The sequence below is a fragment of the Manis javanica genome, chromosome 12 (genome assembly GCF_040802235.1).
Source record: "Manis javanica isolate MJ-LG chromosome 12, MJ_LKY, whole genome shotgun sequence".
In the NCBI taxonomy this organism is placed as follows: domain Eukaryota; kingdom Metazoa; phylum Chordata; class Mammalia; order Pholidota; family Manidae; genus Manis; species Manis javanica.
In genome coordinates, this window is record NC_133167.1 from 45,352,412 (window position 1) to 45,378,793 (window position 26,382).

Consider the following 26,382-nt stretch of genomic DNA (forward strand, 5'->3'; position numbering starts at 1 on the left):
ATTAAAGGAAACACAAAAGAGCACAGAATGAAACACCCAACATATAAAGAATGGAGGAGGAGGAAAAAGGGAGAGAAATAAAGAATCACCAGACAGTGTTTATAATAGCTCAATAAGCAAGTTTAGTTAGACAGTAAGATACTAAAGAAGATAACCTTAAACCTGTGGTAACCACGAATCTAAAGCCTGGAATGGCAATAAGTACATATCTTTCAATAATCACCCTAAATGTAAATGAACTTGATGCACCAATTAAAAGACACAGAGTAATAGAATGGATAAAAAAGCAAGACCTTATGAGAGATGCCCTCTCAAAAAAAAAAAAAAAAAAAAAAAAAAAAGCAAGACCGATCTATATGCTGCTTACAAGAAATTCACCTCAAACCCAAAGACATGCACTGACTAAAAGTCAAGTGATGGAAAAACATATTTCATGCAAACAACAGGGAGAAAAAAGTACTAGTATCAAACAAAATAGACTTCAAAACAAAGAAAGTAACAAGAGATAAAGAAGGACATTACATAATGATAAAGGGCTCCCTCCAATAAGAGGATATAACCATTATAAATATATGCGCACCCAACACTGGAGCACCAGCATTTGTGAAACAAATACTAACAGAACTAAAGGAGGAAATAGAATGCAATGCATTCATTTTAGGAGACTTCAATACTCCACTCACTCCAAAGGATAGATCCACCGGACAGAAAATAAGTAAGGACACAGAGGCACTGAACAACACACTAGAACAGATGGACCTAATAGATATCTATAGAACTCTACAACCAAAAGCAACAGGAAACACTTTCTTCTCAAGTGCACACAGAACGTTCTCCAGAATAGACCACATACTAGGCCACAAAAAGAGCCTCAGTAAATTCAAAAAGATTGAAATCCTACCAACCAACTTTTCAGACCACAAAGGCATAAAACTAGAAATAAATTGTACAAAGAGAGCAAAAAGGCTCACAAACACAGGGAGGCCTAACAACATGGTCCTAAATAATCAATGGATCAACGACCAAATTAAAATGGAGATCCATCAATATATGGAAACAAATGACAACAACAACACAAAGCCCCAACTTACGTGGGACACAGCAAAAGCAGTCTTAAGAGGAAAGTATATAGCAAGCCAGGCATATTTAAAGAAGGAAGAACAATCCCAAATGAATAGTCTAATGTCACAATGATCGAAACTGGAAAAAGAAGAAAAATGAGGCCTAAGGTCAGCAGAAGGAGGGACATAATAAAGATCAGAGAAGAAATAAATAAAATTGAGAAGAATAAAACAATAGAAAAAGTCAATGAAACCAACAGCTGGTTTGTTGAGAGAATAATCAAAATAGATAAGCCTCTAGCCAGACTTACTAAGAGAAAAAGAGAGTCAACACACATCAACAGAACCAGAAACAAGAAAAGAAAAATCACTACAGACTGCATAGAAATACAAAGATTTATTAGAGAATACTATGAAAACCTATAATGCTAACAAGCTGGAAAACCTAGGAGAAATGGACAACTTCCTAGAAAAATACAACCTTCCAAGACTGACCAAGGAAGAAAGACAAAAGTTAAACAAACCAATTACGAGCAAAGAAATTGAAGCAGTAGTCAAAAAAACTACCCAGGAACAAAACCCCTGGGCCAGTTGGATTTACCTCTGAATTTTATCAGACATACAGAGAAGACATAATACCCATTCTCCTTAAAGTTTTCCAAAAAATAGAAGAGGAGGGAATACTCCCAAACTCATTCTATGAAACCAGCATCACCCTAATACCAAAACCAGGCAAAGACCCCACCAAAAAAGAAAATTATAGACCAATATCCCTGATGAGCATAGATGCAAAAACACTCAACAAAATATTAGCAAACCGAATTCAAAAATATATCAAAAGGATCATATACCATGACCAAGTGGGATTCATCCTAGGGATGCAAGGATGGTACAACATTCGAAAATCCATCAACATCATCCACCACATCAACAAAAAGAAGGTCGAAAACCACATAATCATCTCCATAGATGCTGAAAAAGCATTCAACAAAATTCAACATCCATTCATGATAAAAACTCTCAGCAAAATGGGTATAGAGGGCAAGTACCTCAACATAATAAAGGCCATATATGATAAACCCACAGCTAACATCATACTGAACAGCAAGAAGCTGAAAGCTTTTCCTCTGAGATCGGGAACAAGACAGGGATGCCCACTCTCCCCACTGTTATTCAACATAGTACTGGAGGTCCTAGCCATGGCAATTAGACAAAACAAAGAAATACAAGGAATCCAGATTGGTAAAGAAGTTAAACTGTCACTATTTGCAGATGACATGATATTGTACAAAAAAAACCCTAAAGACTCCACTCCAAAACTACTAGAACTGATATCAGAATACAGCAAAGTTGCAGGATACAAAATTAACACACAGAAATCTGTGGCTTTCCTATACACTAACAATGAGCCAATAGGAAGAGAAATCAGGAAAATAATTCCATTCACAATTGCATCAAAAAGAATAAAATACCTAGGAATAAACCTAACCAAAGAACTGAAAGACCTATACCCTGAAAACTATAAGACACTCTTAAGAGAAATTAAAGAGGACATTAACAAATGGAAACTCATCCCATGCTCTTGCTAGGAAGAATTAATACCGTCAAAATGGCCATCCTGCCCAAAGCAATATACAGATTTGATGCAATCCCTATGAAGTTACCAACAACATTCTTCAGCGAACTGGAACAAATAGTTCAAAAATTCATATGGAAACACCAAAGACCCCAAATAGCCAAAGTAATCCTGAGAAGGAAGAATAAAGTGGGGGGGATCTCACTCACCAACCTCAAGTTTTTCTACAAAGCCATAGTAATCAAGACAATTTGGTACTGGCACAAGAACAGAGCCACAGACCAGTGGAACAGAAGAGAGACTCCAAACATTAACCCAAACATATACAGTCAATTAATATATGATAAAGGAGCCATGGACATACAATGGGGAAATGACAGTCTCTTCAACAGATGGTGCTGGCAAAACTGGACAGCTACATGTAAGAGAATGAAACTGGATCACTGTCTAACCCCATACATAAGAGTAAATTCGAAATGGATCAAAGACCTGAATGTAAATCATGAAACCATAAAAACTCTTAGAAAAAAACATAGGCAAAAATTTCTTGGACATAAACATGAGTGACTTCTTCATGAACGTATCTCCCTGGGCAAGGGAAAAAAAAGCAAAAATGAACAAATGGGACTACGTCAAGCTGAAAAGCTTCTGTACAGCAAAGAACACCATCAACAGAACAAAAAGGTACCCTACAGTGTGGGAGAATACACACATAAATGACAGATCTGATAAAGGGTTAACATCCAAAATATATAAAGAGCTCACGCACCTCAACAAACAAAAAACAAATAATCCAATTAAAAAATTGGCAGAGGAGATGAGCAGAGAGTTCTCCAAAGAAGAAATTCAGATGGCCAACAGACACATGAGAAGATGCTCCACATCGCTAGTCATCAGAGAAATGAAAATTAAAACCACAATGAGATATCACCTCACACCTGTAAGGATTGCCACCATCCAAAAGACAAACAACAACTAATGTTGACGAGGTTGTGTAGAAAGGGGAACCCTCCTACACTGCTGGTGGGAATGTAAATTAGTTCAACCATTGTGAAAGCAGTATGGAGGTTCCTCAAAATGCTCAAAATAGACATACCATTTGACCCAGGAATTCCACTTCTAGGAATTTACCCTAAGAATGCAGCAGCCCAGTTTGAAAAAGACAGATGTACCCCTATGTTTATCGCAGCACTATTTACAATAGCCAAGAAATGGAAGTAACCTAAGTGTCCATCAGTAGATGAATGGATAAAGAAGGTGTGGTACATATACACAATGGAATATTATTCAACCATAAGAAGAAAACAAATCCTACCATTTGCAACATGGATGGAGCTAGAGGGTATTATGTTCAGTGAAATAAGCCAGGTGAAGAAAGACAAGTACCAAATGATTTCACTCATATGTGGAGTATAAGAACAAAGAAAAACTGAAGGAACAAAACAGCAGCAGAATCACAGAACCCAAGAATGGACTAACAGTTACCAAAGAGAAAGGGACTGGGGAAGATGGGTGGGAAGGGAGGAATAAGGAGGGACAGAAAGAAAGGGGGCATTATTATTAGCATGTATAATGTAGGGGGGAGCATGGGTAGGGCTGTGCAACACAGAGAAGACAAGTAGTGATTCTACAGCATCTTACTACACTGATGGACAGTGACTGTAATGAGGTTTGCATGGGGCACTTGGTGAAGGGGGTCCCTATTAAACATAATGTTCTTCACGTAATTGTAGATTAATGATAACAAAAATAATGATATACTATGGTATACTTTTAAATCTTATAAAAGAAAAAATATGAAAACTGGATTCAGTAACATCTATGTGGGTCAGCTGTAGTGATATTTTGTTTTCTACCATATTTCAAGGTTTTAAGGAGAATGTCTTAGCTTTCATATTTACATTTGTACTCTGATACAGCTCAGAATTTTCTAATTAGCAATTGAGGGCCTCAAAGTGGATCCTCAGATTCAAAGTAGACCCTTCATCTTCAGGTGTGACAGCTATGTGAACATTGTATTAATAAAGAGAAGACTAAATTAATGTAACAATTTTTTCTCAGACAACTCAGAGCTGCCCAGGGAGGCTGAATTACACTCACTGCATTGCAGATACGACACCTGTGTGGTGAAGTAATGTTTTTTCTTCCCTCTTTGTTATGGAGAAGAGTATAGGGCAATAAATATAGCCCTATATTTTATTATGACTGATTTGAAAAAACATAAAAAATAAAAAGTTGAACATAAATGCTGAAAATGTGCAAAAAAATACTTGAAATAATTAAGATAGCTTTAACATTTTTCCCTAATATTACCCAATCTGTGATTAGCTCTAATAACCCTAAACATTTTTTAAAACATCAAAGGAGCCCAAGGCTCCTGGGTGATAAGTGTCCCCAGAAACCTACCTCTTGTACATTTTTCTTTGCACTCTTCTAGGCTTTCAAATCGATTCTGGTTTCCTTCACATCCCCCATATACAAATTCTTCACACTTTTGAGTATGGATATTGAAAAAAAATCTCTTCATCATTGCTTTGCATGGGCCATCATCCGCTTTTAATGCACAAAATGAATGCACAAGCTTAAGTGGTGGTAACTCAGCATCTACAAGGTAAAAAAATGAAAGACATATAACTCTTCATCAACAGCGTACTAATGTTTATTTATTTCCTTTTCTGTAGATACTAATTTTAAGGAAAAGTACAGCAGCCATACAACAGGCTGATACAAGAAACCATGAAAAGTTTTCAGTTATAAAAAAGTAGATAAAGTTTATAAAACTCACCAAGTGAGACAGGTTTTATCAATTATTGAACTCTAATAGCTGATTATTAATCAATTATTAAAGCAAAATGGAGAATAACGTTTCTAGACTCTTGGTACAGATCTGGCTTAAACCCATACCAGTGGATAGATACGGAATTGAGTAGTAGTTGTAGGGTAACTGATGTGTTGACAATACAAACAAAGGGAGACCTTTTTCTAAATTCAGCAGTTTTTAAGGGCAGATATTAATGGACAGTTCTTTAAGTCGCTCTCCCTAATCCACAGTTTTATAGTTTTTTGTGTATAAACAACTTTTTAAAAGCAACAGTGTGCTCATATTCACACATATGTATATGCTGTCTATATTAAACAATTCCCTAACTGTGAAAATGTAGGTGTTCCATGTTACAAATACATACATATCATGATGCATTCTTTTATGAACCATGATTGGTTTTTAACAATGTTTAAAAAACTTAATGCTTTCTATGTTTTAAATAGAATGAGGCAATTCTTTTGACCTTGAGTTTTATTTTTTTTCACAAAAGATTCATTCACTTGTTTCAGTCAGTTTTGATTCAGTCACACAATTTTTGATCTTGGGAAGGGACTTGCACTTACAGGAAACTCAGTTGAAATTTTTAAATTTGATTTTTATCAAGTCTAATAATACTCATAGAGGCCTAATTTTAAATAAGTTGTGTTTTTTACAGAATCTACCTGTAATTTAGACTGTAATTAAAAACTGTAGCCAGTAGTACCAAGATAATAATGACCAAAGAATGCCATATAATCTTACTCTTTGAATATTGTCTATGAATTGAGCCACTGTCTTTCAGTATTCACTATGATCCCTTATGAGGGATATTGAAGCCTAAAATGACCAAAACAAATTTGCCCTTGAGAGGGCAGCAGGATTCTAGTAAATTTAAAACTGATAAGTATAGGTATCTTAAAAAAATGCAATTTAATGCCCTATAAAATAATTTACTTTGAAAAAAGAAGCATAAATCAATGTCACTTCAACCTTTTTACATATAATATTTTATAAGCATGAAATAAGAGGATAAGTTTTTGGATGTGTGACCATCTAGAAGGAAATCAATCTTTAATGTCCTATAATTTCAAACTTCTGTAAATTTTTTGAAACAGAATATATGGATATCCTAAAAGCTGGATTTTATAATTTTATCAAGTCTCTTCTACCCTTCATATTTTTGTTATCCTAATGATCTATATTGAATTAATGTCAAGTATAAGCCATATTTCAGTAATTTTAAGACATTTTGTGACAATGCAATTGGAATTAAAAAAAAATTTTCTCTCTGACTCATAAAATGATAAGCTAGCCTTGCAATCTTGGAAGGATTAAGAATATAGCTTTCTCTACATAACTGGTATATTGTGCTGTTTGATTCACTTGACATTATTTATGATCATGTGAATTTGATATCAATCACTAATGAAAATTCTACTCTTAAAAAAAATCCAGATTTATAAAATATATCCCCATGTTGATCTCTTTGATAAGTGAATTGGATTTTTTTTTTCAATTGAAATAAATAGAGCTGACAGAAATGATAGAATAGCAAATTTTCAGACTCAAAATTTGGTAAGGTAGAATAACATATAACAGAATTATTGTAATATATAGGCCTTTACCTACAAAAGATAGGGATACTTTCAGCACCAGTTTTCATGAAGCTGCAAACCTTTGACTAACACTGAATTTTAAGCACCTGTGCATTTTGTGTGTTTCATCTTTCTCTGGGGTTATGTTCAACTGACAAATTTTAGATATTTACCAATATGATATTTGTAATGATTTTTACACTGATTAGTGTCTGTAAAGCCAGTCAATCTCTGTAATATATGTGTAAATTATCAAAGCAACTATTTATTGGCATATAAATTTAAATCTTGTTTCTTTTTCTAATTATTTACCTAACATTTTATGCTCATCGGTATCTGAAAATAAGTGGCTTCAAAGTGTCTCTCAAAGCATATCAAAAGTTTCTGGTGCCCAATAGTATGGATACTTTAAAATTATAATTTTCCTTAAATGTTTTTAAGACTTCCATGAAATTCTTTACTTTTCTTAGATTATATATACATAAGTACTTTTTTCCTATAGAAATTCAAAATACATATATCTAATAGCATTTTAGAGAGTTGAGAATATTTTCATAGGTAAGGCCCACAGTAAGTATCATTGAACTAGCACTGTTTGTGTGCTCTAGACACATTTTTATGGGACTGATAAATATCAGTTTTATAAATATCTGATCTTAAAATCAGATCTCAGAATCTCAGAGCCACATAAATAATTCTGAGAAATGAACATAGGGTAAAAATAGAATCTGACATTTTGAATCTTACAGCTATATACCATTATTTCTAAAATTCCTATAGCGCTCCTCATACAATATGATGGTCCTGATTCCAAAGTTAATGTTACTTTAGAACCTTACAGACACCAAATAATTGAAGCATTCTTTCAGACAGACACCTCAATGCAGATCTCCACCCATAGGGACCTTTGTAATACCGGAGCTGTCCTATATATTCAGGAAAAACTATTTCTTATAAATCAATTTTTATAAGATTATTTATCATTGATGATTCCTCTGTTTTTGACTATTAGTCTATTTGATAGTCCTTAATCATCATGCCAAACCTTTTATTTTATTTACATTTTTTATAATAAGGATACACCATCTCAAACTAACCTGCTATTTAGAATGTTACCGCCAGGTGGTAGCAGCGTACCACGAAAATGAACGGTAGGCCATGGAAGTTAACAGGCAGCAGTCCTTAAAGTAATAATAGCCAATGTTTGCTGAGTCATTACTATGCTTCAGAGATTTTGTAATTAAGTTATTTGATGTAGTCACAACTTCTAAATTAAGCATTATTGTCTCCATTTTACAAATTATAAAATAGTACTGCATAAATTAATCGTTCAATTCATACCATAAGTGATGGTTTTAAAATTGACCCCCAGATGGTATTATACCAGATATCTCACACATTCTTACTGAGTGATATAGTCACATATCTGCGTTACTGAGATTTCTAAATTGGCATTTGGATCAAGCACACTGATAGCAGTTTCTACTCAATAATTTTTTTCAAAATTTGCTTTATGAAAACTGGTTTCAATGATGACAGTGCATAAAGATTCTTCAGCAATTTCCTAAAGAAAACACTCACTTTTAAAACTATACTTTGATTGTAAAACTGTTCATCTTTACCATTCCCATTTTAATGTATTTCTTAAATGAATCCTGTATTTGAGTCATCTGATGTTTTGTGCAGTGAGCTTGTGACCCACACTTGGGCGCAGGATCCCAGAAGTGGAGGAGGGAACAGATGTGCTCTCCTGGACACAGTGCCATGACACTCCACTCAAAGGGGATGGAAATCTGTTTTGGGCTTCATTTCTTACTTTTGGTAGATATTTTTGGAAATTAATATTCGTGTGTTGATCATGTGTCAGGCACCATGCTGTCATGGAAGACATGAAACTCTTTCAGGAGCATGCAGATACTGAGGACTTTCTTACAGAAACATTCAAGAAGTTCAGGGTTCTGTGCAAGGGTATGGTAAGATACCTAAACTTGTCTGAGAGGGTTGGGGAGAACATTCCTGAGACTTGAAACTGAGACTTGAAGAAAGTTGTTGGTGACAAGGATCTGCCCACAGTCTGAAACTGGAGAACACGTACAATGTAATGTAACAGGCAATGAAACAGAAATTTAATGTGATACAGTCAGATCAATAGAATTATGGTTTATATTATATCATTTTCTGTAATTGATTTCTTGAATTTCACATCTAATAGCCTGAGAACTATAATTTCACTCTTCCCTCCCCCCATCCTGGAATGTTGGAAGGAAGACTCATAATACTGGGGACATGTCTTGGCCTTGACTGTTGAATCCTCCTTCTCCTGAAACTTGTTTGGTAACCTAGAGCTTTAAGGTGAACTTACTCTCTGAGTCTACACGCTACTTGACTGACTAAAGATTGGATTTCTTTGGAAGGGGAGCACACAGACATGTACTCTTTGCCTTCTCTGTGCCAGAAAATGTGTCGGACGCTTATATTCAGTTTATATAACAACCATATAACAAAGTTACTTACATTACTTATTTCCAGATTAGAACCCTGGGAGTCAGAGACCTTAGATAACTCACCTAATTCTGAAAAGCTACTGTATGCAAAGCTATACATGCAAACTTAGATCTGACTGATTCTGAATCTTAAGAAAGACACTTGTCTTTCTCTAAATGCTCCTGGCTAATCTCTCTCAGTCCAAAGGAATTTAAAAAATAAAAGCAAATCACCACTGTTTTTGTTATCATTTTGATCTTACCAAAGAGTTTATTCTACCCCATCCTCCTTGCTGGTTGGAGTGATTGAAAAAAAAAAAGTCTACTACTGACATGTGAGGAAAGCTATGAAATCATGTGTGTTTTTCTACAAAATGATAGTATGCTCTTCAGTGAAATGGTATACTCCATAAAATGATGGTATGACCCTGGCACATTGTGATAAATGGTATCTCCAAAGCTGAATTGATTCTGACGTAGGATCATGCTATTGTAAGATTAATTAGAAATAAAGCAAAAATTGGATGAGCCTGCAGCTAGTTGGCTAAGTGGTCTCCAAGTCTAGCTTTAATATCAAAATGTTATCTTATCCCCCTGGGTTTGGTCTGATTGATTCTGGTTTCTTGGCTGACGATGATGGCAGCAATGATCTTAGCTGGCATGTGCTTCCTCTGCCTGACTGAGGGCGATTGGACTATGTGAATATTGGCAACACTTCTCCTCCCACTTCCCAAGGTGGGTTGCCTGCTTTTTCCTCATTAGGACTAACTTTATCCTCCACTATCCTTTCTTTCCCCAATTTCCAGAATATTGGAACTTTAGCCATTCCTTTAGAGAAATGAGCCAAATGAAAGATTAGAGATCATCTCATAATGTCTAAATTCCTGTTTTTATTAGGCACATTATAGTTTTTTACTTTATTAAATAACATTCCACTTTCAGGAAATTAAAAAAATTGCTTTTGGTGCTGTATAACAATAAGCCTTTCTTTTTCACTCATAGCTAAGATATGATTGGCCCTGTTGATCCCGGGTGGGTTTGCTTTTCATCCACTAGTCATCTAGAGTAATCTAGGCAGGGCCTGCCTGTGCAGCTAGGCTTCCAGCTGCGGGTCCAGCTAGCACACATTTTCAGATTTGCTCCATGTGTCGTTCTTGGGTGCAGACTCAGGTATTGTAGCAAGTACCACATGGCCTCTTCCCTGTGCCAAACGCTTAGATCACCAAACTTGGATGAGTTCCCTTCCTTTGCATCAACAGCATGCCCTATGCATGCCTCTGTCACTTCATTTACTATTTTATGCTGAAATAACTTGTCTACACTTCAGTCTCCCCTGTGAAACTGAGATTCTTGAGAATCTAGTTTCAGTCATCACTGCTTCTCTAGCACCTCCTACCATTTAAGGTGCCTAAGATGTATTTATTCAGTGTTTGTCAAAGGGAAGTGCATTGAACGAATCACTTCAAAGAGCTGTTAGAGGTATGAAATAGGAATGTATTTGTGGAAGCCTTTTATGCATGATAAACATATATACAAATAGAAGCTATCACTTTGTTCATATTCTGGGACTGTTACCAATGACTTGAGATTTCTCTCAAAATTTACTAATTTTCCACTAAATGTTACTTTTAAGGACTAAATAAATTATAGTAACAACCAGTGTATAGTCTTTTCCTTGTTCTATTGTTTGAATTTTAATATTTTATTTTTAGAACAGAGCTTTGTGGAATTAGAACTAACTGCTGCTACCCAGAACTAACTTGCATTACTCAGATCTGGTGTCCGGCTTAGTTAGATTCTCACTCTGCACTCATTTGGTTCTTAGTTTGGGAATCAGAACGAGAAGGAGAGAATGACCGAAGCATCGAGAGTCTGTATTTTTCTTTTCCTTCTCACATTTTCTCCAGTCAAGGGAGGGTGACGTGAAGGCTCCTAGGAGTTTTTTTTTTTACTTCAATTTGCTCCTTGCAATTTTCTAGAGATACTTCAATGTTTGATATTCTAGCCTATAAAAAAAAAAGAAATCTTCTCTAAAATGAGTTTTTAGGGTCTAAGTTTATTTTTTTGACAAATTATATATGTTTCCTAAGAAAAGTGTCACTTTTAAAAAACCTAATTTTCCTGTACACTGGAGAAAAATATTAAATATCTGGATTAAAATTGAGAACTGTGCCTAGCTTTAAAAGAATATTTCTAACATTTCACCTGTAACGTTTCCATGTTCTTCACCTTCCTCGGGAACAGCATTAAGAGGGACAGAGGCACAACAAAGCAGCAGACATACAGAAGCCCAAAAAATCTCTTCTTTCTTCATTATATAAATCATCTCTGAAATACAGAACCCAGATATATCTAATAAATAAAACATTAATGTGGAATTATCTGTAGACTAATAGGAATGTTACACATGTCTCCCAATGTAAGTTTCTATGACATTAATGTGATTTCTTACATTGTCCACGAATTTCATGAGTCATATTTATAACATAGGCATGCAACATTTAATATTATAGCCACATACTTTCAGTACATATAAGTAATATTCAAATATGTAGATCATAATTCAATCTTAAAATTGAAATGGCAGTAATTGAGAGACATGGGTAAATGATCAACATAACTACGAATGTATTAAGATTAATTTTTCAATGCAATTCTATTTGCCATATCTTTCTCAGGGATGTTCTTTCTCAGTAAAAACTAATTATATTTTAATTTTTTTTGCATTTTTTTCTATTTCATTAATGCAACTCTCAATATTTGATTTCTCTTTCTTGCTCTGGTTCTTCTTTTAAAAAAGAAACACATTTTCTAAATTTTCATCTTTGTTTCCTTTAAAATATATTTCTGTTTTTACAACCAATTTCCTAATCTGGTTTTCTATGAAATAGCAAATAGAACTGATGAAAAGGAAGTGCCTAACATTCCAACTAGTCCTTTACCTCAGTTCTTCCACCCTCAGTTTAGGGAGTTACCTGATTCAAGAGTTTCTCAGAAAAGTGACTTCAAGGAACAAACCAACATATTTTCATTCTGAGGGAAACATATCAGCAAGAGAGTGAGACTTCCTGCTGGAAAATGATTTAAACATGCAAAGCAAAAAAGTAGTGGAAAAGTGCATCTAAATTTTAAAAATGGTTGTTTCTCTTTTGGATTCAAAAGCGGAAGGAAATGTGCTTTGTTCATACAGCATGGGAAGAGAAAAAGAAGGGAACTTATGCATATGTTCAGACACTGAAGCAGTCAGAGTCAGGAAGGGAAGAGAAATCTTATCAGTAAATATTCACAAATGCAGGAACAGATATTCCATGAAAAACAATTTACAGAATACTCTGTTTATGTCTATACTGAATCACAGCCAAAATCTACACTATTATAGTGCATGTAGCCTTACAATAAATAATAAAGTAATAAATACCATTTTGCTTTAAGCTGCATTAAAATCAGTAGTGAAATGTATACCGTTTTCTTACAACACTTTGAAAATGTGAATGCCTATTTTTTTGTCAGTAGCAGTGTTATATACCTTCTAAACCATATCAGAAGTTGTTGAATTCATAAATAAATATGTATGCTTATATATACATATTATTTTCAAGAGTCTATCAGCTAAACTTCATCTCATTTTTTAAATGCACTTTTCAGTGATGCTTGTATTTCCATTTGGTGCTTTGAGATATACAACCCTATTATACTTTGAGAGTAGATACAGCATGTTTTTCTATCTGATAGCTTCAGGAGCAGGCTGAGGTTTGGTGTGCCTGCTGAAGAACTTGATAATTTGAGCTCTAAATCCATCAAGTTAGTTTAAAAAAATGGTGGCCTAAAGTGCTGCCCAAGTTTAGTAGTTTTAGACTTTCCTGGGATGCAAGGATTAAAAGCCATTTCAAACAGTTTAGGTTGAAAAGTCATTAGCTATTCATTTTAGAAAAGGTAGAAGCAGACTTGTGGCTGGATCTCAGTGCATAGTATGATGCATAGCACTGTTATTTCCTGAGTTTTAAACCTTATAGATTCTTCCATCAAAATAGTATGACTCTTTTTATGGACTAGTTTCAAAAAAACTTGAGAATACTACTGATAAGTTTCAGTTTGGAAAAAGTGTCCCTCCTTTGGACTAATACATTCGAGGTAGGGAACTGAAAGAGACTAGCATGGATTTGGTGGACCCTAAATAAGTCAGTGATCACGGAGTGGGAAAATGTAATAAAATTGCTAATCTAATGCAAGTATCTGGTTTTGGGGTGGGGTGGACAGGTGTAACTCTCAGGAAGGGATTGTCGCTTCCAGGAGAAAGGAAGAGTCTTGGATAGATAAAACTGAGTGTGCACTACAGCTATAGCTAATTAGTGGTGGTCCAGAACTTGAAGTCATGCCAGCAGATTGCCAGTTCAGTGCTCTTCTCCACAATGTTGCCTCTGAAAAGTGACCAAAGCACTAAATTATTCAATTTCCCAGAGCAGTATAAGACTGATTTGGGCACGCCACTGAGAAAATAGTACAACTTACCATAACACTGGTGAAAGTATAATTTATGGATATCAATTAGAGTGAACTGATCTCATTACATGTTATTCTAATTAACTTCCTTTTTTATATTTCAGAATGCATCAGATTACATGCAAAATGGCAAACAAGATGATAAACCCAAACTGAAGTTGTGTGTCTGTTTACTCACTTCCCGCATGCCTCTGTGCCTTTCTGCGTGCTACTTTCTTGAATAGCTGGCCCCTTTTAAAAACATATACTACCCCACCTGGTAGCATACAGAATAAATGATTCAAGGGAATTCAGAGATCTAAATGTAAGAGATAAAACATTAAGTCATTAAGTCGTGTAGAAGAAGCATAAGAGAATATGTTCATGATGAGGTTGGCAAAGATTTCTGACTGAATCAGGATACATGAGCACCAATTGGAAAATAAAATACTAATAATTTGATTTCATTAAAATTAGAAACTTCTATTCATCGAGGTTCAAGCATCATTAAGACAGTGAAAAGAGAAGTTTTAAGAAAGTGCATTTAAATTTGTAAATCTGAATATTATATATTGAAAATGTAAGATATTACAAATAACTATCCAATTAAAAATAGGATAAAGATTCAGCAGGCACGTCTCAAAACATAATATACATATAGTCAGTAGACATATTAAAAGATGCTCAACATAATTAGTCATCAGGAAAATACAAATTAATACTACTGTGAGATACCACAACTAAAATTAATAAAAGCTGACAATGCAGTGTTGGTGAGGAAAAGTACCTCCATCATCATTGGTGGGATTTTACTGTGGTCAGAATTGTTTGTGTTCCCACAAATTCTTACATAGAATCCTTACTCCCAAAGATGATAGTATTAGAGGGTAGGGCCTGTCAGAGATGATCAGGTCGGGAGGGGTGGGATTAGGGTTCTTATAAGAGACCCCAAAGAGATACATCATCCATTCCTCCATGTGAGGACACAGTCAGAAGGCACCAATTATGAACCAGGAAGAGTATCCTTACTTTTGCTAAGTCTCCTCTTACTTCTGATGTGGCAACAGCAGTTCTTTAAGCAAGAATATATTATATAAATGTGTTGTGTTAGTGACTAGTTGTGAATAATATGTTAGACACTAAGGGAGATTAAAAAATCTAGAGAAAGCTTGACCCTTAAGGAATTAACACTTAACCAGTTGAGTTTAATAAAAATCCAATGTTAAGTGCCTGGATGAATTGTCAGGGTATCTTTGCATAAACCAGGCACATAAGAGTGGGTGATAAATACATGCTAAATTATTTAACTTGAAGAAAAATAGTATAAATATATTGGGATGATAAACTTGAAATTCTAAGCTCAGCTCTGCCAGGAACCTGTTAAGTAAACTTTTGAAATAAATTCATGTTTTGAAACTGATTCATTAAATGAATGACTTGGCCTAGATTGTCCTTAAATTCCAATTCTAAAAATGTATGCATTTAAATTAACACAGTTTACACACTTTGCAGAGTAATTTATAGTTCTGTCATATAAGTTACATTTTCTATTCACCTTAATGCTAATTTGCAGTGCCAGTTTTATCCCTTTAGGTCAAGGTGTATTCTCAGAATACTATAGTTCAGCCAGATGTTCCTAGTTGTTACATAAAAAGATTATTCATATGTTAATACAGATCTACATCTGAGCTAAAAATGTTATATAGGTTTCTCAACTCTAGATCTTTTCTAGAATCTTTATTGTAATGTGCAGTTATAGCTTCTATAGGAGAATACAGTAATGCATTTCCAAACTTGTATGACAAGGGACTATTTTCCATAAAATATTTTCAGAAAATAACTTGAGAAATAATGTCACAGGTAAGGAAAAGTCAATTTTCTGAAAATACATGTTAAAATATTAACTAAAAGTATTTAATAAAATATTTAATAAACACTAAGTTTACTACTCTATTTAATAAATATTTAATATAAACATTAAAATAAACTATTAAAAATATTTAAAGATCGTGATGTACTCTGTGCTTTAATAAAATCCAACATGTGGAAAGATACTGAGCGGGCAAAATTACAAGTGGAATTAACAGCTAGACTGTTGCAGAGGATCAGATTGAAATAATGAAAAGGGGCTATCAGTGGAACTACAGAGAAAAGTGTGAGAGACTTTTTGAGTTAAGTATTGACAAAATTGAATAATTGAGTAAATACAGGATATGAAGGACAGAGGATTCAAGTATATCGTGAGGGAATTGTGCTAGTCAAACAAGTAGGTAAATTAGTATAATACTGACTGGTTTGGACATTAGGGATGAATTCATTCTGGACAGATTGAAGTTGAGGTTGCCTTCTAAGCGGAGCCTTATAAAGGCAGTTACAGACACAAGGCCGGGGCTGGAGGATGTTTTGCTATGATTATCATTATGATCTATGAGGCAGAATCACTTCACCATGGGAAAGGATGCCCAATAAGTCATTCCCAGCTAAGCCTTCAATTTATTTCCCATCAGTCTTTCCCACAATTACATGGTAATGTGAACACTGCCTGCTAATCCCTTTGTAGAGTAATTAAGGGTAAATGAGGTGATTGGGATGGGCCCAAATCCAATATAACTGGTAGCCCTATAAAAAAGAAGAGATTAGGGTACAGATACACACAAGGGAAAGACCAACTACTTAAAAACCAGAAGAGAGGCCCCCAAAGAAATCAATCCTGTTGGTATCTTAATCATTTGAACTTCTAACCTTCAGGACTGTGAGGAAATACATTTCGATTGTTTAAGTAACCCAGTCTGTGGTATCTTGTTATGGCAGCGCTAGCCGACTAATTCAGACTGTAAAGCTTCAAATAGTACCAGTCTGTAACTCCCTATTTATGTGAATTTGACAACATATTTATCCTCTTTGTGTTTATTCATTTATAAATGGATATTTTACTTAAATCCATCTCATAGGGTATGAGGATTAAATGTAAAGGAATTATAATAGTGATTAATTCAATAAATGTTAGCTATTATAATTTGTGTAAGTAATTTTTGACACCATTTTGGCTATACTTAAAAAACTAAAGGTCAGTATTCATGGCACTTATTCTCTGTTAGGAAAAAAGTTATCTCCGATTGTTAGTAAAAATAATTCACAGTATAACAATGATTTGGAAAGAGTTCAGGGTCAAATTGAAAGACTTTTTTTTCTAATTTGGATAGGTCTGGGAGTCAAGAATTGCTGTGCTACAAGTTGTAAGGTGAGGCAATGCAGATCTTAATATAAAGTGAATATTTTTCTAAGGATCTAAGTCAGTTGTAACTAGAAATATGTTGGCAATTTTGCTTCAGTGACTGGAAGAGAACAACTCAAAGGGAATAGCAAAGGAAATTGATGTGGATGAGAACTTATGACAGGGTTTAAAGAGCAAAAACCTCACTGAGAATGGAAGAGACCAATAGTAGACTGGAATCAGAGCATTAGTTTAGGCACATCGGTTTGGGAAAGGCATAAAACAACCTGTAGGCAGCTACTGAAGTAAATCTATCATTAGTTTTGAGGTATACTCCCTTATTTTATCATGTTTAAATTAACCTGGAAAAATCACACATTGTATTTACATATATATTATCAGCATGGTGCTTATATAATTTGAACTTCCTAGTTCAGATTTTCTTAATCACGTATCATTGAACTTTTTCTTTTTTGAAGTTTCACTATTAATTTCTAGATCAGTGAGTGCTTTGCCATGCCTAAAAGAAAGAAATTTCATTTTAGCTGCTCTTTGTTTGTGACATACCAATGGAAGACTTGAGGAGATAAAATTTGACAACCAGAAAAAGAGAAAAAAATCAATAACTTGAAGAATAATTTCAATTTTCGGCTCAGCAGTGGCTAATGTTGTTATCCTTCTGGTGTTTATTACTGCCATCCACTCTATTTGGCTGATCCCTAGGTGGGCTACCCTTCTGTTTTTCTCCCTAACCCATCTGCTTTCTGGGCTGTTTCTCAGGTTGGGTGAGCGTGCTGCATGCTCACCCAGGGACGATGAATGAGGAGAGGAAAGAGAGTAACACTGCGGTGATGGGTGGAAGGGAACAAAAAACCTGTAGGGATTCTAATAGTTGTTTGTTTTCTTTCTGTTTTGAAACTACCTTTTATAAGTACTATTTTTAAATGAAAAATCCCAAATATTCATAATGAATGCATTCATATTAAGGTATTCAATACAATATTCATATTAGATTTTTGTTGAAAACATTTCTCACTAGGCTTCCAACTCCTGTTCCTCAGTGGAGAGTTACTGAACTTGCATAATCTGAGTGAGTGGTTTGAAAGTCAGATTTTTCTCAGGAAAACAGTGTTTTCTGAATAAATACATTGTGGGAATGCAAATATTTGGGCAGTTTCCCAAGAGAGGTCTAAGGCTGTGTAAGTGCACATTTGCTACATACCAAATTCTAACAAGTCAGGACATTGTTTATTTGTTTTAAATCTCTTTATTAACCTCTTCCCCTGGATCCCACATTTCTGGGACACTGAGTCATCACTATAAGCATATACTGGCATCAGGATTATTTATCTATGACATAAGATTACAATTAAGATAAAATATCATAAGGTTCTGACTACAATATATACAACCTTTATTTTAAGAAATGATATTAAGAGTGCAAACAGATATCAATACAGAACATTTTTTTGTAATGATTTTTTTGAAGTAGTTACTTGTCTATTAGGTTACTATATCTTGACAATAATGCTTTACAGCTAATGGGATAAGAATACTAAATTTATGTTAGAGATACATGATTTATTTTCTAACATTGTATGCCTAGATGGCTAGTAAGTGACAGAGGCAGGACTAGATCCTGAACTTTCCCAAACTACTTAAAATAAGCAATATTTATGGAAAGAAGACCAAGCACAATTCAGAAAAATATAATTAAATAGATTTTACTTGTGTCTTTCTATATTTAATTCTCTTTGAAATATAACCTCTATTGTAACTTGGTGAAGATAATTAGGCAATATCACCAAAGGAAATACAGGATTAGAATTGGTTTCTCTGGTTTGCTAATCCTACATGTACAATTAATCAGCCAATATAAGTTTTTACTGTGATTATTCTTACAATTTTTTATTTAGTGAGTTGCCTAAATGGCAACTCTATTCCTGGATTCATCTCTATACTTCATTTGTGATTATATTTATTACTATGTAAATATTCCCCCTCATCATCCCCCTGTATATATACACATACACGCATGCACGCACACACACACACACACACACAAATGTATGATATGTATATATACATATATGAAGTTGATTTTTGGCCTATGTCTTAGCTAACCATATTACAGAAAGGGGTAAGCCAAAGGCCTTAAAAAATCTGGAAGTTTGCCCTTTACACCTGGGAACAGTACAGAGAAGTTCACCCAGCAGTCAAAGACTGAATGAATAGATTAAAATAAGCCTACACAAGGGTAGGCTCAAAGGCTTTCCTCTCATTTACCTAAAAGAGGTGCTTGAAAATCTGTTAAGTATCATATTTTCTCTTTTTTCCCAAACTTTAGAGGAAATAGAAACCATATATATACACATTTTTAGAAATCTTGACTAAAGATCAAAGTTGAAAAGAGCCAATTCCTATTTTATTTGATCCCCATTTCAAACACGTAATTATAGTTAGCTCTTAAATTATCTGGGACTAATTTTCATAGTGTAGATTAAGTCTTTGTTTAGATTTCCTCCCCAGATGCCTGCTATTGAGCCACTTTCTTACCATGGGCTAGTTAAATTATAGTTTGTCATTAATAATAATAAATTGTAATGCAAATAGTTTCCATTAATGAACTCTTATTATTATTTTTCTTACTTATATCTCACATCCTAAGAGAATGTTGTTATCTTATCCCATTTGATAGAGAAAATAAATAATGGTTTAAAATGATAGAGTAACTTTTCCAAGAAAACAGCTTGTAAGTGACAGGGTAGGACTGAGGCAGTCACCACTTTACAATGGAATCATGTTTCAAACTATTGGTAGGATAAGTTTTTTTGAACCCTTAGCATGCAGTATTATAAAATGAAGTTGTATTAATAGGTCAGCTGGTAGAAAGAATGAATATAAGAGCCTCAATGCTTACTAAGGTAGGAAACCTTCAGTTAACTAGGCCAAGTTTGAGGCCTAACAACAATGCTGAATTGCCTATTTCAAGGTGGCTTTCCTTTGCTATCACTACAAACCATGTAACAAAGCTTGAAATAAACCTTCCTTAGGTAAGGACACAAGCGATTTTTGTGGCTAAAGTTCACAGGAGCTCTCTTACTCTAACGGCTGCCATAACAAAATACCACAAGCTATGTAGCTTATTGCTCACGGTTTGGTAGGCTGGAAAGTCCAAGACCAAGGCTCTGGCACATTCAGGGTCCTGGAGAGAGCACTCTTCCCGGCTTGCAGACACTGCCTTCTCTCTGTGTCTTCACGTGGCCTTTCCTCTGCGTGTGAATAGAGGATGAGAAAGAGAGAGGGAAAGAGAGGGAGGGAGAGAGAGATCTCTTCCTCTTCTAACAAGGCTACCAGTCCTATCAGATTAGGACACTACCTTATGGCCTCTTTTAACTTTAATTACCTCCTTAAGGACATAGGTACAATATAATTGGGGGTTATAGCTCTAACATATGAATTTGGGGATGACATGGTTCAATTCATAGCAGGAACCCTCCTCCATTTTAAGAAAGTGCCTCTAAACTTGGTTAGTAAATTTGTGTCTAAAGCAAGGGGCTCTTCCCTTTGTCATAGGCTGTGGGGGATCAGCCCTAGAGTCTGCTTTTTAATCTGTAAGCCAGTTATTTCCTTTTGCATAATTACAAACTTTTATGTTCTATTTCTTGCTGCATTGTTAAGCCTGAGGCAGGACTAGCCATGGCCTACCACATTCATTTAAGAAATGTTGAAATTACCATATAAGAATGCTTACTATTCAGTTCTCCCAAATTAATGTGTTTTTGTTGTTGTTTACTAAGAAGGGACATCTGTTCTGAGAAAATAATTTTTCTAAGTCTCTTCTAATATGTTTTTAAGTTCATAACAAGTGGCAAAGACTTGGCAGGCCAAACAGACTCTCACTATCTAATTCCTTCTTTACCCTCTTTCCTCAACTGTTTGCATATCATACGTCAGAGAGCAGAAGGTACCACCCTGTATGTCAATTCTTGTAACTTGAAATTGGAGAATAATTTTCCCTCAGACTGTTAGTTTTGTGGGCTAAATGAAATTATTCAGAAGTTTTATAGTTTTAAATGGAGATTTTTCCCATAATTTTACATAATAAAATTTGTAAAAAAAAAACATACTCTAAGGGCCTAAAAGATAAGTATGTAACATTTGCCACAAGATTTTAGGAAAATGAGTAGTCATTATAACTATTATGGAAAAAGATATAGGGACATTTCCAACTACAGCAAAAGGAAATTCTGTGGTAATCACTACTCTTGGGTCCTCCTTAACTCTCCACTCCTGGAATTGTGCCCTGACTCAATCTCATAAATGCTATGAAATATTACTTCTATATAAAATTTCAGCTCAAATACCATTTTCTCAGAGTCCCCCCTTGAGTACCTGAGACAAAATACCTCCATGATTATGTTCTATTTAACTATGCTTTTAAAAAAATCACCTACATAACACATTATATATTTTTTTGCTTGTCTTCCCTCTCCCTAAGCAGACAGAACATACCTCCAAGCAGGAATTATGCCTGTTCTGTCTGTTACCTAACAGGAGCTCAATAATGTTTAAGGAACAAACCAATGAATTAAGGAACCCATAAAAAAATGATTTTTTACAGAAAGCTCAGTCTCTGGAGAAATTTGAAACAAATGGACAAGATCAAATTATGTAAAATTGTATAAATGAAAGTGAACACAATTAAATTAATCCTTTATTAGAGAAAACAATAATTATTTAACTGATTATTTCTTTCTGTCTCCACACTTACTTCTCAGAAAACCTGCCCATATTGTCTGCTCGTAAAGTCTGCTCCCAGACCTTGAGTGGACAATAATAGAGTCCCACTAGCATCTGGTCACTTGTACAGAATCAGGTCAATTTCTGGTCTGTAAAGTGAGGTGTGGTGAAGACTTCCTGAGAGGGTCAAATAATGAGAGGTCACTAAGAGAGGCTTCAGTGGGGATCTTAATTGTACAACAGGGGGAAGAAATGGGAAGAGGGGGTTAAGTGTGAAAAAAAAAAGTCTATTTATATTTAAATAATCATGTTTCAATCATTAACTATATTCAGAGAATTCTGGTATGTCCAACTGACAGTATCACCATCCATAATCATCCTCATTTACAACCCTTAAGAATTTGAGCTGAGTTTCATACTAAACCAAACGGGCTAGACTATAACCTTCTCTGTAAAAAAAATCACAGACTAAGATGGACAAGCACAATGTGTCAGATCATATCACACTATGATCAATATCTGAGTTGAACTTTATACTTAGTATTAAGTGATTAGTGCTCTAGATAATATGAAAATTGTAAACTGGAAGGAGTTAATATCTGGAAGATATATCCTAGGTGAAGCAAAATACCAACAACTTCTAAATTTCAGAGAGAAAACTTGAAAATTGGAACAAAAAGCAAAATGTGTGAGAAAGCTGATACTTGGAAGTTGGATGGAGAATTACTTTCATGCAATTTTCTTATAAGAAAAGAATAGACCTTTCATTAAAAAACTGAAATACATTAGAATGAAATAATGACAGACTGTTTAAGATGCCTCAGGTTTTGAAGCACAAAGTAACCTAACCAAACAATATTCTAGAATACATAAAATTATCAAACATTATCATGTATGTCTTCCATATTTTATGTCATAACATCAGAAATATTTATCACATACATACAAAATATAAAAATAAGCTAAAAAGTCCTTTTAACCTGTATACCTGAAAGTTTTTATGAAGTGATTTGAAGTATATTCTGGAATATCAGAAAGCCAGAAGCTTCTGGATAAGTTTTGAGAGAAGAGGTGCCTTTGATATGTAATATTATTGGAAGTGGAGTTGTGGAGAATTGGCTTGATCTATGAGGAAACTAAAAGGTAAATTCAAAAGAATTTGGTGATTAAAATGATATGGAAGATGAGAAAGAAAGGAATCTTACACAAAGGGGTCAATGGATGGTTCCAGGCAATGAAATTAAAAAAATAACATGCTTAAGAACATGTTGCCTTAGCAATGTGATGGATGCAGCCTAAGGCAGTTTGAGTTTGAAGTATTTTTGAGACATTCTTTGGAGCCATGAAATAAGCCAGTATGTATATGTGGAGCTCAGAGTAGACATGTCTGCTTCAGATAGAAATGTGAGAATCAATATGTAAATGATGATTATTCTGACAAATCAAAAACCTTAGAGACCAAAAGATCTCTCAAACAAAAGTATTTATTGAGCCTTTACAGATGCAGCCAGAAAAAGAACTGAGTCCTGGACAGGAGGTTTCTGCTTCACTAGCAACAAGGCCAGTTAACAGAAAAAACTTGTCCACCAGACTCAAGAAATGGGGCACCTTTATGAGGGGTCTCAAGAAAAGAAAGTTGTTTAAATTCACTTTGGCTACAGATAAGGAAGGTGGGCTAATGGGATGTGGGAAAGTCCTGGGATATGTGGTTGTCTATACTGAAGGCTCATAGATTGGTTGTTGATGACAGTCACTGGTGATGTACAAGGGGGATGCAGTGGTTGTGGGGACCTTCTAGAGAACTGTTGAAATGACTTTATCTAGAAATGTGGAGTCTGGGTGGCTATGGCCTACAGCTATCGACTGATCATCTTCCCTTGTCTCTCTCTCTCATTCTCAGGCTCTTATGTCACCTAATTTGGGACATTTCAGAACTCTTCTTTATCATTTTTGTGGAATGGATGAGATTTATTTAACATAATTTATGTAGTCATTTGAAATGGAGCAGGCATTCTTCTTAGTGCTTTTACAAACATTAATTCATGTGATCCACATAGTGACTCTGAGATGAATGTGAAGACTGGGAAGGAATACCCTAGAACTGAAATTGGAAGAACAAGGATGAGGAAAACAAGTCTGAGAAGAAAGACTAAAATATAGCCTGGGAAGCAGGAGGAAACCTAGGAGGTTGTTGTGACACAGACACTGAGGGAAATGAGTACTTCAAGAAATTGTCAGTCAGCAATGTCTAAAACACAGAAGGTTCAGGTAAAGCAAGAGCTAAAAAACTTGCATGGGGTTTAGTGACAATGGCATTGTCAGTACCCTTGCAAAATTCTAAAAGAAGATTTGCATAGTGATGGGTAAAGCAGCAAGTGAGCTGAAGAAGGAACTGGAACAGAAGCTGTGAAAACAGCAGTTTACAATATTGTTCTATAAATCTCTGCTGCAAAGTAAGAGAGAGCATTTGAAGGGAAACTTTTGTGGAAGGTATTGGAGAGGAAGAGACAAAAGCTAAAACAAAAATATAATGAGTAGAGGATGAGATCCTGGGCAGGTGAAGAGACTTTAACTTTGGCCTAAAGAAGAAAGTATCTTCCATTAAAATGAGAGGTTTTATTTAGGGGGAGGGGAGAGGGAAATATGAGATATTTTCAGGTAGTAGAATGTGTGTGTGTGTCTGTTTTATTGTGGAATTGTTGAAAAGCAGATAGAAAACTGAAGATTTTCTTGCTGTGAAGCAATTTTCTATGTGAAGAAGAGGTTGAAATTGTTCAAAATGTCATGAAGGAGTGGACTTTTAAAAATGGTAAGGGTTACCATTTTCTTTAGGTAAAATAAAATGGGACATTGAAAACCTCTTATTTAAAGATTTCTGGGCAATCTCAAATTATAAATTCACAGTAATTTGTACCTTCAAAAATTAGTGCCTCTTCCCTCCAGATACAGGAATTAAACTTTTGAAGGATTCAGAGTTGGGTTTTTATCATTTGGATAGAGATTAAGGACAATAAGGCAAGACTTTGAGGAATGTTGGCAAGAGGAAATATATAAATGATAAAAATAAGAAAATGGCTAAATGCACATTCATGTTTATTTTAGCATAGAAAAAGTATTACATTTTAAAATAATGCAGGTATAAATAAATATTATGGCATTTATTAGATATGACAGCACATCTATCTACCAGATGCAATAGTACACAAAGTTAAATTCGTAATAATAATAACTAGAAAATAAAGTGGAGAATAGTCATAGTAAAATGAATGCTATATATAAAAATGTAAGATTGTAGGAACCAAAGGAAGGTTATCCCATTATATGCCATTGTGACATGCAGAATTGAGAAGGATCAAGGTCCAAAGGACCCAGAAAGAAACTTTGACCTCCTACCCCCACAACTGCATAAATACCTCAGGAGGAGAACTATCACAGTAGACAGCTATTTTATAATGTAAACTAGGTGTGGTGGACTGGGAGGGATGTGGCTATATGTGTTAAAATTTCTCTATGCGCTCCATTATTTCTGTGTGACCCATCAAGTATTTTGTTTACCAAATATTTACTCTTTTCATATTCTTTTTATTTACTTCCCTTTTCCTTTGATGTCTCAGACCCTTACCCCCTTCTTCCTGGTTTATTCTCCTTGTCTTTGGAACCCACGTCTATGGCTTCCCCAAAAGTACACAATTAATCTTTAGATTTTTCTCTTGTTAATCTGTCTCATATCAATTTGATTCTTAGAAGCTTGAGGGGTAGAGGAAATTTCTTCCACTCCAACATCAACTAAGCAAAAATTGGTGTCATACAGAAAGAAAAGTTTTAAAGGTTAGTGAGATTATGGATGTATTCCTGTCATTATTTTCAACTTTTTAAAGTGTTGTTTCAGTCATCTTGTTCCTTTGCTTTATGCTACCACCATTCTCTATCACTTTTCATTGATAGCAGGTGAACTGAATGCCCATCTCATGAATAAATTTATAAATACAAAACTTCATTAATCCACATTAATCATGGTTATTTCATTTTCTTTACAGTGATTGGCTTTGATATTTCTGTTAGGCAGGAAGACAGACATGAGTGGGGTGGAGAAAGAATAAATCCAGTAAAACCCACCAAAAGGGACTCAAAGAGTTAACCAGATAAAACCAGAGAGTCAGAAAGGACTCACAGAGTTAATTAGTTAATTAGTTGAAGTTTCAAAGGCCAGGAGTGACTTGGAATCACTATATATTCCCCAGATGAAAAACAATTTCCAAGATAAAGAAAAGTCAAGCAAGGGTTTATCTTACCTACCTCATGAGGTTGGGCAGGGAAATGGGACAAGGGTCATTCCATTGTAAAATCTACTTAGCCTGCAAAAAGGCCCATCTTATTTTTTAATTTAATCTGTATGCTGTTCTTCCTCTTTTTACAGCCCCTTAATCA

The 26,382-nt window shown here is 34.8% G+C and overlaps 1 protein-coding gene across 2 annotated transcripts in view; it reads right to left on the reverse strand.

The window, feature by feature from the left end:
• TFPI (tissue factor pathway inhibitor) overlaps window positions 1-26,382 on the reverse strand; it is a 136,268-nt gene that overhangs the window by 92,936 nt on the left and 16,950 nt on the right. For both annotated transcript variants that reach the window (XM_073218555.1, XM_073218554.1), the window contains exons 2-3: window positions 11,724-11,846; window positions 5,044-5,241 (exon numbers count right to left, since the gene is read on the reverse strand). In XM_073218555.1, the coding sequence (XP_073074656.1) occupies window positions 5,044-5,241; window positions 11,724-11,844 (319 nt within the window). In that variant the 5' untranslated portion in view covers window positions 11,845-11,846. The remainder of the gene's footprint in view (window positions 1-5,043; window positions 5,242-11,723; window positions 11,847-26,382) is intronic.